Genomic DNA, 17,102 nt, shown 5'->3' on the forward strand with positions numbered 1-17,102 from the left:
CCATTTTAATGATGATGTGTCTTGAAGTGGGCCTCTTTGGGTTCCTCTTGAATGGGACTCTCTGTGATTCCTGGATTCGTGTAACTTTTTCTCTCATCAAATTAGGAAAATTTTCCATCATTACTCTTTCAAATAGGTTTTCTATCCCTTGTTCTTCTTCTTCTCCTTCTGGTATTCCTATTATTCGGATATTATTATGTTTCATATTATCTTGCATTTCTCTTAGCCCATCTTCATTCTTTTTGAGCCTCTTTTCCCTTTCTTGCTCTTTCTGGAAAAATATGGAACGTTTCACAAATTTGCATGTCATCCTTGCGCAGGGGCCATGCTAATCTTCTCTGTATCGTTCCAATTTTAGTATATGTGCTGCCGAAGCGAGCACTAAAAAATATTTTTAAAAAGAAGGACATAGAAATTTTTTTATGAACTGGAGAATACATAGGGAATCAAAAGCAGATTAGATAAAGCAGATAATTTAATCAGCTATTTAGAAGACAAGGTAGTAGGAAACACTCAATTAGAGAACAAAAATAAATTTTTAATAAGTATTGTATATGGGACCTTTCAGACAACATCAAGAATAACAGCATTGTCATCACAGGCGTATCAAAAACAGAATGGAGAGGAAGGGATTGAGAAAACACTTAAAGAAACAATAACTGGAAACATTATTTACCTGGTAAAGGAAAAAGGCACACTAGTCCTGTAAGTGCAGAAGGTCCCAAACAATATAAACCCAAAGAGGCCCATACAGAGGTACATAATTACATTTTCAAAAGTGAAACAGAAAGAGAGAAACTTAAAAACAGCAAGTGAAAGACATTTAGTTACCTACAAAGGAACTCACATAAGATAGCTGATTTCTAAACAGAAAATTTTCAGGCCAGAAAAAACTGGCACAAAACATTCAAAGAGATGAAAGCCCAGAAAAGCTATTATTTAAACTAAAAGTGAAATTAAAAATCTTCAAAGACAAGAAAAAGCTTAAGATATTCATTACCACCAAAACAGTATTTCAAGAAATGTTAAAGGGACTTCCTCCAAAAGAAGAAAAATACTAAGAACATAATTGTAAAGAATTGAATGGCAATGAGAAGATGGCTGCTAGGTAGGTGGGAGTGGAGCCCACTTTCCCCTGCATGCAGGTGGAACACCTAGCTGATCTTTTGAGGAACAGAGTAAACAGCCAAAGAAATCCAAGCTTATATGAAGTTTGGAGGTCAAAATTGTAGAAGACATTGAAAAACACATGGTAAAGAGACTGCATTGGGACAGTGAGGTCCCTGGGTCCAGTGCAGAGACCAGGGCTGCTACAGTCCCCAGCCCAGCACCTGCCACAGGATCCTTGGTAGAGAGGCAATTCAACAGCTCCCTCCCCTGACAAACATAGAGGACAGAGCGGCACCAGGATGGACCTCGATGCTTGAAGTAGTTGAGGGAATAAAGATGAGGTGGGTGATACACAGGGGTAATGTTCAACTGTTGGAACTGTAGATGCTGGCTGGGTCATTACCAGAGAAAGTGGGGAACCAGGTGACCCCTAGAGAAAGGAGAAGAGCTAGGCTATCATGGACCCTAACCTGGATAGTCTCCGGTCTGGTTGGAAAGTGGGGCTGTATGACAGGCCAGATGCTTGTTAAGAGTGGCAGACTTGAACAGAATTTTATTTAAAAAAAAAAGACTCTCAGTCACTGTTCAGGAAACTCTTCAGCAGCTGCTGCCCCAGCCACACGCTTGCAGCCACAGCAGAAGTGGAGGCCATGCCCCTGCCACTTCCACGACTGCTGCTACAACCCCAACCCACCTCACCCCAACTACAGCTACCACCCCCAAGTCACTGCCACAGCACACCCTCATCCCCAGGCAGCTTGGCTGGCTTGCTAAGAAGATGGAGGAGGCACCCCAGCAGAGGACAACCGTAGGACTCAGGGAGTTAGCAGTCCCCAGAAAGACTTAATTCAGTGGGGAAGTTGAATTACCCTGAAGAGACTTTGAGAGTGCCTAGCACCTAGGACAACAAAGAGGGAGATGGTGGTGTGTTAGTTGTCTCTAATTAGTGCACCACAGGGGCAGCAAAACTGCTGGACTGAAGGCACCAGCCTAGGGCAGACGGGCAATGGGGGCCCAGCAGTGCACTGAGGAACTAGAGTGGAGGCTGGGCAACTGTGCAGATTAAAGTCCAGACCTGGCCCCCATTCTCACAAAATCATAGGAAGGGAGAAAAGGAAAGCTCAACAGCTTCGAGGAACCCAGTGGAACTTTTTTGGTGGGTTGAAAGTCAGCAGGAGGCTTTTCTTTTACCCAAGTGAGACAATAAGACCTACAGTTGTGAAAGGTCCAGAGACAGACCCAAAGAAGGAACACAAGACTAACCCCAACAACTGAGAAACTGAGACAAGTTTCACTTTACCATTACCGAGAACTTGCATGTTATTGTTTATTTGTATTATTATTATTTTCCATTATTTGTACTTCTTTTACTTCATTAGTATTTCTTAAATTTTTCTTCATTTCATTTGTTTGTTTAATTGCATTGTTTGACTGATTTTTTTGTTCTCTCTTTCAGAGTGTACTTTAATTTTTCTTCTTTCACTTCACTTGTGTTCCAATAGCCTACCACACTAGGTCATGTACTTCCTATTCTTGTCATTCAGATCATATAGTTCTTTTCATATTATTGTTTTTACAGTATTATTGTAAATAATTATTGTTTCATATAATGGTAAATGCTATACAGCACCCCTCCCAGATCTTAGCACATTTCACTATCTTCCAGAACTTTATTACTCTTGTGGCTAACCCTATTCTTTCATACCTATGCTTATTTTCTATCCATTACTCTCACTATATCTCATAATCTGAAATCCCACAAGCACTCTCTTTTCTGGATTCAGCTCACAATCCTTCCCCACCTCTAATAAGAGTCTTATCTCATTTCCACCCTTTATAAAAAGTGCCTATTTGGGTGAGATACTATGGGTAATTCTATACTTATCCAAAGGATTTCCTATCTCTTCTCTATGTGTTGGTACTTTAAATACCATAGAATACACTCCCACTGTCTTAATCCATTTTGCTTTCATCCTCCAACTGATCCCATACAAGAGTCAGTGGGAGCTGTGAACACTAATATATCTGCTGTAAGAGGGAACCTACCAAAAAAGAACACACCAACAGATAATAAAAGAAGACAGCAAAGGAGTGAGTGGAAGCCACACTAACTTTTACCAAGGAACAATCTGAAATTACAACTAAAAGGTGGAGAAATTACCAAGAACAAACATCTGAACCAGAGTGAGAGAGAAGCTTCATAACCTCTAATGGACAGAAGAACCAGCTTTGACACACCCTGTCTGCACCTGCACAATAGCATACAAGACATGATGGGCAGAGTGACCCTCAGGCAAACAGCTGGAGGGAAGAGCCCACCAAAGAATGGTCCAACAACAATCAAAACCAAAGTATACCCAGAGAGCAACCATAAAGAGCATCCCAAGGGTAGCATGTTCAGAAGATCAAGGAGACTGCACCACTGAATTTCACAGGTCTCCTACCATAGAAGTTCATACCCAAAACCAGGGAGTCAGAACAGATCAATTTAAGAAGCAGAGGCTAACAAGAAAAGTCTCACAAACAATGGGAAGACAAGCAAACAAACCTCAAACAAAGGAAAAGAGGAAGCCTAAGAAAGAATGCTAGGTGAAATAGAGGCAACTCAACTATACCCAAAGCAATGGTTATAAGGGAGATCAAAGAGCTTACTGAGAATTACCAGAAACTTACAGGGAAACTATGATGAACTCACTGCAAACTACATAAACATGAAAAAGGAAATAGAAGCTATCAACAGGATCCGAGAGGAAATAAGAATAAAATTTCTGAATTGAAGAACACAGTAGAAGGAGTAAAAAGCAGGCTAGATGAAGCATAGGATTGTGTCAGCGAGCTGAATGACAAGGTAGAAAATAACTCCCAGGAATAGCAAAAAAAGTTAAAAAGAATCAGAAAGAATAAAGAGGTGTTAAGGGCAATGCAGGACAACATGAAACATAATAATATTCATATAATAGGGATGCTAGAAGGAGAAGTGCAAGAGTAAGAAAACCTGTTTGAAAATGTAATGATGGAAAACTTCACTACTTTGATGAGAGAAAAAGTCACACAAATGCAGAAAACACAGAGTCCCAATCAAGAAGAATCCAAAGAGACCCACTCCAAGACACATCATGATTAAAATGGCAATATTCCAAAATGGAGAGGGGATGTAAAAAGCAGCAAGGGAGAAATAGGAAGTAACATACAAGGCAGCCCTGATAAGGCAAGCAGGTGTTTCTCAATGGAAACACAACAAGGCGAAAGGGAATGGCAAGAAATATTCCACATAATGAAAAATAAAAGCCCACAACTAAGACTACTCTATCCAGCAAGGCTCTCAATTAAAATGGAAGGTGAAATAAGGAGTTTCCCAGAAGAAAAGAAGGCTCCACAATATACCTGCACCAAACCAGCACTGCAAGAGATGCTAAAGGAACTGATTTCAGAAAAGGAAGAAAAAAACAATGACAGAGAAACATAGGTATGAAGGAAGTAAAATGGCAGTGAATAAATACCTATCAATAATATCCTTAAATGTAAATGGCTTAAATCCTCCAATCATAAGACATAGAGTAGCTGAAAGGATAAAAATTCATGACCTAAACATATGCTGCATACAAGAGACCCCCTTCAGAAAAAAAGACCTACAAAGATTAAAAGTGAAGGGATGGAAAAAAATATTCCAAGCAAATGGACAAGAAAAAAAAAGCCTGAGTAGCAATACTCATATCAGACAAAAATAGACTTCAAAACAAGGGCCATAAAAGAAGACCCAGAAGGACACTTCATAATACTCAAGGCAAAAATTCATCAAGAATGCCTAAACACTACAAACATATGCACCCAATATAGGAGTACCCAAATACATAAGGAAAATCTTGGAGGACTTCAAGAAAGATATTGACAGCAACACAATTATAGTGGGGAATTTTAACACCCCACTGTCAAAAATGGACAGATCTTCCAAACAAAATATCAAGAAATATACTGCAGCATTGAGCAATGTCTTAGATCAAATGGACTTAAGTGTTTATACATATATATATATAACCTTTCATCCCAAAGAAGCAAAATATGCACCCTTTTCAAATGCACAGGGAATCTTTTCAAAGATATACTATGTGATAGGATACAAAACAAGCCTCAACAAATTCAAGAACACTGAAATCATATCAAGCATTTTTCCTGACCAGACTGAAACCAGAAACCAACCTCAAGGAAAAAAAACTAAAAAATGGTAAAATTCATGAAGATTGAATAGCATGTTATTATACAATGAATGGTTCAAGAATGAGGTCAAGGAAGAAATAAAAAAGTTTCTAGAAACAAATGAAAATGAACTCACAACAGTCCAAAACTCATGGGACACAGCGAAAGCCATCATGGGAGGAAAATTTATAGTGATACAAGCTTACCTAAAAAAGATAGAAGCATCTCAAATAAACAACCTAATAGTACACCTATAAGAACTGAAGGAACAACAAAAAAGAAAACCTAGAGCAAGTAGAAGGAAGTCAAGAACAAAGATCAGAGCAGAATTAGATTACATAGAGAGTAAAAACACAATTTTAAGGCTCAAAAAATCCAGGAGCTGGTTCTTTAAAATGATAAACAAAATTAAGAAGTCTTTAAGCAGATTCATACAAAAAAAGACAGGACCTAAATAAACACAATCAGAAATGAAAGAGGAGAGATTACAAGTGATACTACAGAAATACAAAAGGTTGTAAGAAATTACAAAGAACTCTGTGCCTAGAAATTTGAAAACCTAGGGAAAATGGACAATTTTCTAGAAAAATATAATCTTCCAAAACTGGATAAAGAAGCAGCAGAAAGACTGCACAGACCAATAACAGGTGACAAGATTGAACCAGTAATCAAAAATCTCCCAGCACACAAAAGCCCTGGACCAGATGGTTTCACAGGAAAATTTAAAAAGAATTTAAGAAAGAGTTAATTCCTGTCCTTCACAGACTATTAAAAAAATCGAAGAACAGGGGAGACTCCCAAACTATTTTTTTATGAAGCCAGCATCATCACCCTAATCCCAAAACCAGATAAAGACACAACAAAGAAAGAAAACTACAGGGAAATTATCACTGATGAACACATATTATAAAATCCTCAACCAAATATTGGCAAACCACATCAAGCAATATATGAAAAAGATCATACACTATGATCAAGTGGGATTCATTTTAGGGATGCAAGGACAGTACAATATTAAAAAATCAATAAACATAATACATCACATAAACAAAAAGAAAAAGAAAAATCACATGATTATATCAATAGATGCAGAAAACGCATCTGATAAGGTATAGCACCTATTTATGCTAAGATCACTTAGCAAAATGGTGATGCAAGGAACATTTAATATCACATAAAGGCCATATGTGAGAGATCTAAAGCCAACATCATACTCAATGAGCAAAAAGTAAAGTTTTCTTACTAAGATCAGAAGCAAGACAAGGTTGTCCACTTTCAACACTTGTATTCAATGTAGTATTGGACATTTTAGCCACAGTGATCAGACAAGAAAAGGAAATAAATGGCACCTAAATTGAAAAGGAGGAAACAAAGCTGTCATTGTTTGCAGATGACATAATAGTGTACATGGAAAATCCTATAGACTCTACCCCAAAACTGTTCAACCTAATAAATAAATTTGGCAAAACAGAAGAATACAAAGTCAATATTCAGAAATCAAAGGCATTTTTGTACACCAACAATGAAATATCAGAAAGAAATAAAAATTAATACCATTAGATGTAGCAACAAGAAAAATAAGTTACCTAAGAATAAACCTAACTAAATAGGTAAAACACCTGTACTCAGAAAACTACACAACACTGAAGAAAGAAAATAAAAAGGACACAAATACATGGAAACATATACCATGTTCATGGACTGGAAGAATTAACATCATCAAAATGTCCATACTACCCAAAGCAATTTACAGATTCAATGTAATACCTATTAAAGTACCAATGGCATATATCACAGATATAGAACAAACAATTCAAAAATGTATATGGAACCCTAAAATGACCCAGAATAGCCATTGCAATTTTGGGAAAGAACAAAATAGGAAGGAATACAGTACTTAAAATGAAACTGTATTACAAGGCTACTGTAATCAAAACAGCCTGGTACTGGCATAAGAACAGACACTTAAATCAGTGGAATGTAGTAGAAGGCCCATAAATAAACTGAAGTCTCTATGGTCAATTAACATTTGATAAAGTGGGCAGGAGTATAAAATGAAATCAAAATAGCCTCTACATCAAATGGTGTTGGGAGATCTGGACAGCTACCTGTCAAGAAAAGAAACTCAACCACCAACTTACACCATATACAAAAATAAACTCAAGATGGTAAAAGGCTTACGTATAAGTAGGGATACCATAAAAGCCCTAGAGGACAAGCTAGGCAAGAAATTTCAGATATTCCACACAGTAATAATTTCACTGATATGTCCGCTAGAGCAAGGGGCATAAAGGAAAGAATAAACAAATGGGACTTCATCAAAATAAAGAGCTTCTGCATAGCTAAAGAAAACAACAGCAATAGTTATAAATTTTCAAAGAAGCAATTCTTTAATTCATTAATCCCTTAACGTTGTTTTATTCTCTGTGTTATTTAATTCTGCTCTGATCTTGATTATTTCCTTCCTTCTACTCAGTCTGGGCCTGGTTTGTTGTTATTCCTCTAGTTCTTGTAGATGTATGGTTAGGTTGTTTATTTGAAACTTTTCTATCTTTTTCAAATAGGTCTGCATTGCTGTGAATTTCCCTCTCAGGACTGCCTTTGCTGTGTCCCATAGGTTTTTGGCTCTTTGTTCATTTTCATTCCCAGTCCAGGGCACATATCTCGGTTGCTGGCCATGTCCCTAGTAGGAGTCATGTGAGAGGCAACCACACATTGATGTTTCTCTTCCTCTCTCTCTACCACTTTTCCCTTCTCTGAAAATAAATAAATATTTTTTAAAAGAACTATCTTCTTAAAAAAATAACAGACACCTCAATCAATGGAATAGAATAAAGAGCCCAGAAATGAAACCAGGCCTATATGTTATGAATAATTAATGTATGACAAAGGCGCAAGAACAGTCTATGCAGGAAAATTAGACAGATACATGTAAAAAATGAAACTAGACCACCTTATTACAGCAGTACAAACAAGCATAAATTCAGAGTGGATTAAAAACTTAACTGTAAGGTTGATAACCACAAATCTCTCAAATTAAAGTGTTGGCTGTAAAATCTCTGGCATTTGTTTTACCAATATTTTTTGTGATGCATCTTTATAGGCAAGGGAAAAAACTAATGGGATCACATCAAACTAAAATATTTAAATTATTTTATTTTTCTCAGTTATAATTATCTGCACTTATGCCCCACCATTTCCATCCCCCAGCCATCCCCCTCTCTTGCTTCCACCCTCCCTTGGTTTTGTTCATGTGTTCTTTATAGTTGTTCCTAAAAACTCTATTCCCTACCCCCCATTATCCCCTCCCACTTCCGCTCTGGTTACTATCAGATTGTTCTTGATTTAGATGTTTCTTTTTATATTTTGCTTGCTTGTTCATTTTGTTGATTAAGTTCCACTTATAGGTGAGATCATATGGTATTTGTCCCTCACCACATGGCTTATTTCACTTAGCACAATGCTCACCAGTTCCATCCATGCTGTTGTAAAGGGTATGAACTCCTTCTTTCTTTCTGCTTTGTAGTATTCCACTGTCTAAATGTACCATACTATTTTGATCCATTCATTTACTGATGGGCACTTAGGTTGCTTCCAGCACTTGGCTATTGTAAATTGTGCTGCTATGAACATTGGGGTGCATAGGTTCTTTGGGGTTGGTGTTGCAGGGTTCTTAGGATATAATCCTCACAGTGGAATTGCTGGGTCAAAAGGCAGTTTCATTTTTAGTTTTCTGAGGAAATTCCATACTGTTTTCCAAAGTGGCTACACCAGTTTGCATTCCCCCAAGCAGTGCACTAGGGTTCCCTTTTTACCACAATCTCTCCAACACTTGTTTATTGATTTGTTTGTGATGGCCATCCTGATCAGTGTGAATGGTTATCTCATTGTGGTTTTAATTTGCATCTCTCTGATGGCTATCAACTACCAATCCTGAGCATCTTTTCATATGTCTCTGGGCCCTGCACATATCCTCCTCAGAGAAGTGTCTCTTCAGGTCCTTTGCCAATTTTTAGGGGGGTTGCTTGTCTTCCTGGTGTGTAGTCATGTGTGCTCTGTATATATTTTGGAGAGAAAATCCTTGTCCGTGGTATCCTTTGCAAATACATTTCCCCATATGTTAGGATCTCTTTTCATTTTGCTGATATTTTCATTAAGAAGCTTTTCATTTTGATCAAGTTCCATTTCTTCATTATTTTCTTTATGTCTCTTGCTCCAGGGCATATATCAGTGAAAATATTGCTGTGTGGATATCTGAGATTTTTCTGCTTGTATTCTCCTCAAGGACTTTTATGGTATCATAGTTTATATTTAAGTCTTTTATCCATCTTGTGTGTTTTTTTGTATTTTGTATAAGTTGTTGACCTAATTTTATTTTTTTGCATGTAACTGTTCATATCTCCCAACACCATTTGTTGAAGAGGCTAATGTAACTCCAGTTTAAGCTTCTCTCCCTTTTGTCAAATATTAATTGGTTTTTTTTTTCTGGGCTCTCTATTTTGTTCCATTGTCTATGTGTCTGTTCTTATGCCAGTTCAAGACTCTTTTGATTACAATGGCCTTGTAATATCAGATATTGTGATCCCTCCTACTTTGTTATTCTTTCTCAAAATTACTGAGGCAATTTGTGGTTATTTATAGTTCCATGTAAATCTTTGAAATATGTTTTTTTAAGATTTTATTTATTTATCTTTAGAGGGGAAGGGAAGGAGAGAAGGAGAGAAATATGAATGTATGGTTGCCTCTCGTGAGTCCCCTGCTGGGAACTGGCCTGCAATCCAGGCATGTGCCCTGACTGGGAATCGAACCATGATCATGTGGTTCACAGGCCTGTGCTCAATCCACTGAGCTACACCAGCCAGGGCTGAAATATGTTTTCTATATCTGTGAAATATATCATTGGTATTTTATTAGGAATTGCATTGAATCTATAAATTGCTTTGAGTAGTTTGAACATTTTGATTGTGTTAATTCTTTTAATACATGAATAGGGTACATGCTTCTATTTATTTTTATCTTCCTTAATTTCTTTCTTCAGTGTTGTGTAATTTCTGAGTACAGGTCTTTACTTCCTTACTTAGCTTTATTCCTAGGTATCTTTTCTTTTTGCTAGAGCAAATGGGATTATTTTTCCTGATATCTGTTTATAATATTTCATTGTAGGTGTACAAATATGCCATTCATTTCTAAATATTTGTATTATGGTCTTTTGCAAAATTCACTTATTAGGACTCTGTTTTTTTGTGGAATCTATAGTATTCCTATGGACACTATCATGTCATCCGTAAACAGTAACTGTTTTATTTCCACGTTTTAAATTTGGATGCCTTTTATTTCTTCTTCTCATCTAATCACTGTGGCTAGGAGTTCCAATACTATGTTGAACAGAAGTGATGGAAACAGACATCCTTGTCTTGTTCCTGAACTTTTGGGAAAAGCTTTTAGTTTTTGCTCATTGATATGATATTGGCTGTAGGTTTTTCATATATAGCATTTATTGGGCCTAGGTAGGCTCCCTCTACTTCTACTTTGCAAAGTGTATTTGTCATAAATGAGTGCTGTACCTTATCAAATGCTTTTTCTGCATCTATTGATATGAGCATGTGATTTTTGTGTTTCTTTTTGTTTATGTGATGTATTATGTTTATTCATTTTTAATATATCGTTCTTGCATACCTGGGATGAATCTCATTGATCATGGTGTATGATTTTTTTAATGTATTGCTGTATTCAGTTTGCCAATATTTTATTGAGGATTTTAGTGTTTCTGTTCATTAGTGAACATTGGCCTGTAGTGTCTTTCTTTGTGTCTTTATCTGATTATGTGATTAGGAGGATACTAGATTCATTCAAAGAGTTTCAGAGTTTTTCCTCTTGAAATTTTTGGAATAGTTTATGAAGGATAGTGGTTAGCTCTTCCTGAATGTTTTGTAAAATTCTGCTTTGAAACCATCCAGACGACAGCTTTTGTGTGCTGGCAGTTTTTTGATTACTGCTTTGACTTTGTCAGTTGTTATCAGTCTGTTCAGCATTTCTGCTGCTTCTTTATTCACTTTGGGAAGATTATATTTTTCTAGAAATTTGTCCATTTCACCTAGGTTTTCAGCATTTTTGGCATATAGTTGTTTGTAGTAATTTCTTACAATCATTTTTATTTATTTGGTATCAGTTCTAATCTCTCACTTTCATTTCTCATTTTATTAATTTTGGTCATGTCTTTTTTTCTTAATGATTTTGCTAAAGGCTTGTCGATTTTGTTTATATTTTCAAACAATCAGCATCTGGATTTGTTGATTTTTTGAATTATTGTTTTAGTCTCTATGTCATTTAATTCTGCTCTGGTCTTGTTTTTTTTCCTTCTTTCAGCTCATTCTGTGCTTTGTTTGTTGTTGTTCCTCCAGTTCTTGTAGATGTAGCCTTAGGTTACTATTTCAAATGTTTCTATCTTTTTTAACTACACCTGTATTGGTTGAACTTCCTTATTAGGACTGCCTTCCTTGTGTCTCCTTGGTTTTGGACAGTTGTCTGTTCCTTGAAGTTTTTTCCTACCTGTCCTCCAACTCGCTAATTTAATCCTCTGCTTTGTCTAACCTGCTTTTGATACCTTCTACTGTGTTCTTCAATTCAGAAATTGTATTCTCATTTCCTCTTGGCCCTTTTTGATAGTTTTTTTGTCCTTTATCATGTTGATGTAGTTTGCAGCAAGTTTCTCATAGTTTCCCTGTAATTTTTGGTAATTCTCAGTGAGCTCATTGAGCTTCCTTATAACCATTGCTTTGAACTCAATTTCTGATAGTTGACTTGCCTCTATTCAATTTAACATTGTTTCTGAAGATTCTTCCTCTTCATTATTTGGGGGTTGTTTCTTTGTCTTTTCTTGTTTGTGAGACTCTTCTTATTTGTCTCTGCTTCTTAAATTGACATGTTTTAACTCCCTGTGTTTGTGGTTTGAACTTCTATGATAGGAGACCTTTCAGATTCAGTGGTGCAGTCTCCTCAATCTCCTTGAATTTGTTGCTCTTGAGATGCCCTTTATGCTATTTATGTTGACTTTCTGGATGTGATTGCATTTTGATTGTTGTTGGGTCATTCTTCAGTGGTTCCTTCCCTCTAGCTGTTTGACTAATGGTCACCCTGCCCACCATATCTTTTATTCTATTCTGCAGGTGATGCGAGAACAAAACCACAAAACCCAGGGAACAAACTCACACCTGCCAAAATTAAGTGCCCCCACAATCCCACTATCACCAGCAAATAAGCCAGTATTAATAGGGTGTAAAGACAGTAAGACTATTATTAAAAAGAAGTAATAAACTATAGTATAAATTTTAGTGATTTAATATGCACAAACTTGATGCACAATAAATGAATATTTAAAAGCTGTTCAGAAAAGAAAATATTGCTCATCATGGAGAAGACAGCAGTGGATTTCATCTTGGTAACCTCTAGCATTTACCAGTTTGTTCTTTCTGGGTTTGCCTCTGGTGATGTCACATGTTGATATCCTTGTCTGGATACTCTAGGTTTGCCCTTTCTCCCATTTGTTTGGGCTTTTTTATTGTACTTGTGCTCTGCTTATTGATGGCTTCTTCTCCAGTGTGTTCTCCCTTCCCGCTGACTGACTGGCCATCACACCTCCTGCCTTGTCTTGTATGCTGTTGTACAGGTTTTATTTAACAAAGTTATATTACCAGACAACCAAACTTATGCCAGCAAAAAGAATCCCCTGCCACATCAGCAGTATTAACTGCAATTGAGCAAAGATTAATAAAGGTGAAGAGAGATTAAGAATATTGTAAGATAGGACAAAGGGAATATGAAATGACTAAAAAGGGGGAAATGTGATTGAGTGGTAAGAGGGATGAGAATTGATAAGGATATGAATAGAACTGAGGCTAAGAAAGGGAGAAAACAAAATTTAAAATGTAAGTAAAACACAGAATGGTAATGGCAAAAATGGAGTAAGAATAGAGAAGAGTGTACTATAAGGTTTGAAGTAAAATTGAAAAGGCATTGATTAATGACACATGAGAGGGCAATTCCAGAAAAAAACAGTGCAGGGTCGATAGCAATGACAGCTGATGATGTTTAATAAAGGTGGAAAGGGAATGAGAATATTGTGCAAGAGAGAAAAGTGAATATGAGATGTCTACAGTAAAGAAAAGTTATTTTGATAGGATGAGGAAGGCAAACTAATATGAGTAAGGAGTAAAGCCCAGGCTAAGAGAAAGGAAAATTATTCAAATAAAATTCCTCACTCAATTGACCAGAGGCAGAAAGAAGGCAAAATGGAGTAAGACAGCAGAAGTATTTCCTATGGGATTTAAAGTACAAACAAATAATGAACAAATAGGAGTTCTGTTGGAAAAGTACAGCAATAACCATGATATTTTGCCCAATTAGCCACAACTTATAAAGGTATAAAGAAAATAAGACTATCATAAGGCTGGAAAAGAATGTGAGCTGACTTAAGAAAGGCGAATGCTTTTGCGAGATAAGATGGAGGAGAAGTAGTAAGAGTAAGGAATAGGAACATGTGCTGTAGTGTGAGAAAAAATAAAGTTTACAACAATCAGAACAGTCAGGAAGATGGCAAAATGGAGAAAGACCAGGGAAGGAGGCTATGTTGAATTTGGGATAACAATAATATGAAAAATATATACAATCTGAATAAAAAGAATGACAAATAAAAGACCAAGAGCAGTGACTTAGTTGGAATACAAGTGAAGCAAAAGAAGAAACATTAAAATGCTATATGAAATGAAACAAAAAAAGAAGGAATAAAAGCATGCAAGTTCTGATGAAGAACAAGGTGAAATCCATCTCAGCTGTTGGTGTTAGCCTTCTGACTTCTTTCAGGATGCTTCTCTGGTTTTCACTCAGCTCAAGGTCCCAGGGTGGGTTGTCCAGATTCTGGAAACACTGCCTGTATCTCCTTCTCCTTACTCTAGAGGGAACTTCTATTACAATTGAGAGGGTGAAGTCTCTGTGTCTCCCCTGGACGGCACTGTTCCATCTTGTGGGAAAGTTGTGGGTGTGTGCTCTCCCTACACCTCTCATCTTAGTCTGTCTCAGTTTATTTAAATAGCTGTCCATATTATTGTGGGACAGGGAGCAATCTGTGTAAGAGTGTCAGCTCTCTTTTGCTTCGTGTAGTCTGCAGCTCTGTGTGTGAGCCAAGTCTGGGCAGCACACTGACTCTCCCTTGCTGCACCCTTTCTTAACTTCCTGTTTTGATGGCTTCAATGAAACAGTGCCCTTGAATGCAGTGTACTTTGCCTTCCTTTGGGAAGTTCAAAATGGACGTTTTTAGGCATTAATCTTTCTATCAAGGTACTCTTGCAGAATACCTTCCCCCAAAGGTTGTTAAGCCTACCTAGACAGTTTTGCAGATCTTCCCAACTCCTGCCTGAGATGGGGTACTGGGTTCAATTTCCCTTTCCTGAAGGTTCTGCCAAGGTAGGGGGCCCACTCTGACCTCACTTAGTCTCAGGTGCACAGTTCCAGTCCACTGTCCTGATAGCATGCTGTGGCCCACACTCTGTACTTTGTGCCACTGCACAGGGCTGAGCCAAGAAACCACCTCACTTTGCGCACTTTGATCAAATCACCCATATATACTGGTTGGGAGAGGATCACCTCACAAACTTCCTTCCTTGTTGGCTGGGCAGCTGTATGTGTGTAGGGTCCATGGCCAGGATGCCTCAGCTCTCTTTTTGAAAAAAAATTGTCTATGGGTGCTAGTGCTGTAGCTCTGAGCCTATGCTGTCTTTCCACAAACGACAACTCTCTGGCAAGCTAAGATTCCATCTCGGTCACAGCCAGTCACAGCCCTCCTCTTCTTCCAGCTTTAGGTGCATCCAGAATCCACCCCACTCTCTGGCATGGTCCCAGCTGGTGACCAGCGCCCAAGCTTGGGTGAGCTGCCAGCTGCATGCATGTGTGCAGCCTGTTTCTCCCCCACCAACTCTGTGCATTCAAGTTGCTCCTGGCATGAGTCTGTGGATTCCTCATTCTGTGAAGGGAGGGAGCCCCTGATCTGCTATCATTGACCAGATTGTCCTCGGTTATTTTCCCCACAGAAGCCATAATTTCTGGCTCCATGCCCAGAGACTTTCCCCATCTGCCTATAACACCTGCCTTACCACCCATTTTGAAGCATCCTCTGCACACGTTGGCTTCCAAAATTCATGTCAGCTAAGATTCTGTTAGCTGTTCACTCGATTTTTTGGAAGATGGCTAAGTTCCCCAATTGGGTGGCACAAGCAAGTAGGTTCAGCTCCTACCTACCTTGCCACTATCTTCTGATCCAAAATTATTGATATTTTAAACCAATTTTACTTTTATAATTTAATTGTAAGTATGTATTTTGAAATAACACTGAGGTTTTTTATTACATATATAAAAACACTGAGGTATTTGTGTATTTTATATTTGCATAGGAAAAGAAAAAACTGAAAAAATCACAAGAATATATTGTTGATTGCCTTTATATTATGATATTTGGAATGATATTGGTTATTTTTGTTTTACTATTTTATTCTTCTAAATTTTAATCTCCGTGAGACTGGTAATTCTATAATCATTAAAAAACACTAAATAAATAAAATTATTTAGATCTTATTAAACATCATTATTATTAATTCATCAAAGACTCTCTTATTTTGCACATCAAATAAAGTGTTATGATTACGACCCTATAACTCCACAATATTAAGTGTTAGTGACTGTTATTGCTTCATTCAACTACTGAGCAAACAGGTGCACAGTGCTCCAGTTTTCCATACAATTTTGAGGATATAAAAAAGAGAGACAGACACAAACCTGATACCTGTGCCCCTCATATCATTCACTTTATTCTGGCTCATTCTCACAATGTGCTTTTTTTTACTGGTCTTTCTGCAGTCTTTTTTCGTGGACCATAATAGTCGAGCTACCACTTTCATTGACCCCCGTATCCCTCTTCAGAATGGTCGTCTTTCCAATCATCTGACCCACCGACAGCACCTCCAGAGGCTCCGAAGTTACAGTGCTGGAGAGGTAACACCACCCATTTCCCCTACCACAGATTCAGAGGCTCTGCCTATTCTTGTGGAATAAGAACTATTTCTTAGTGTCTGAGATCTAGGGTTTCCATTTCTTCATGGAGCTGAACCATATTCCATACTTCTCTGTAAAATAAGTGATGACTAGAAGACACTCATTTAACTTTCTAGAACCATCTTCAGATTGTATTACTTTTGCCTTCTGTTTTTGTCCTGCACAATTGCCTCTACTCAAAATTGCCCGATTTAAGGGAAGCATAAAAGGCAATGCAACTAGATTCTTACCCTTATGGCTGGAATGGTGCTTCATGAAATACTGGTCACATGTGTATACTTAATAGATGATGGAACTGCTATGCAGCATATGCCTGGCTTTAAACTTATACCTCTCCATAGATCCTGGAGAAGACTTCTATAATGTGTACATGGACTAAAAACAGGAAATTGATTAGGTACCAAAAGTACTCTGTTCCCATCCTACAACATGCTGTTCTGGTTTATATCTTGTTTTATTATTTGTGGTTACCTGCTACTGAGCCATGAAAAGCTGCCACATTTCTTAAGCTCAAATTCATTGTTTTTCTGAAATACTGGGTCTATATCCCATACTCTTTTTTGTCCATTCTCAAACCAAAACTCAAAAAATAGTTGTTTTCTATTTTCAATCAATTCCTGAGAGTATTATGAGTAAATCCTTTTTTTGTTTCCTGACATTTTCCAAGTATCTTCAGCATCTTATTTTAAAATCCACCA

At 37.4% G+C, this 17,102-nt stretch overlaps 1 protein-coding gene and 1 non-coding gene across 2 annotated transcripts in view; one reads left to right on the forward strand and one right to left on the reverse strand.

The window, feature by feature from the left end:
* The window catches only part of HECW1 (HECT, C2 and WW domain containing E3 ubiquitin protein ligase 1), a 303,928-nt gene that overhangs the window by 95,775 nt on the left and 191,051 nt on the right, over positions 1 to 17,102 (forward strand). The window contains exon 11 of the mRNA XM_037035393.1: positions 16,210 to 16,344. Within this exon, the coding sequence (XP_036891288.1) occupies positions 16,210 to 16,344 (135 nt within the window). The remainder of the gene's footprint in view (positions 1 to 16,209; positions 16,345 to 17,102) is intronic.
* LOC118979380 (U6 spliceosomal RNA) lies at positions 276 to 382 on the reverse strand. Its single transcript, XR_005064898.1, has one exon. It is a non-coding gene; the product is annotated as a U6 spliceosomal RNA (small nuclear RNA).

This window comes from Sturnira hondurensis, unplaced genomic scaffold, assembly GCF_014824575.4.
Source record: "Sturnira hondurensis isolate 20B ecotype Veracruz unplaced genomic scaffold, ASM1482457v3 Scaffold0022305, whole genome shotgun sequence".
In the NCBI taxonomy this organism is placed as follows: domain Eukaryota; kingdom Metazoa; phylum Chordata; class Mammalia; order Chiroptera; family Phyllostomidae; genus Sturnira; species Sturnira hondurensis.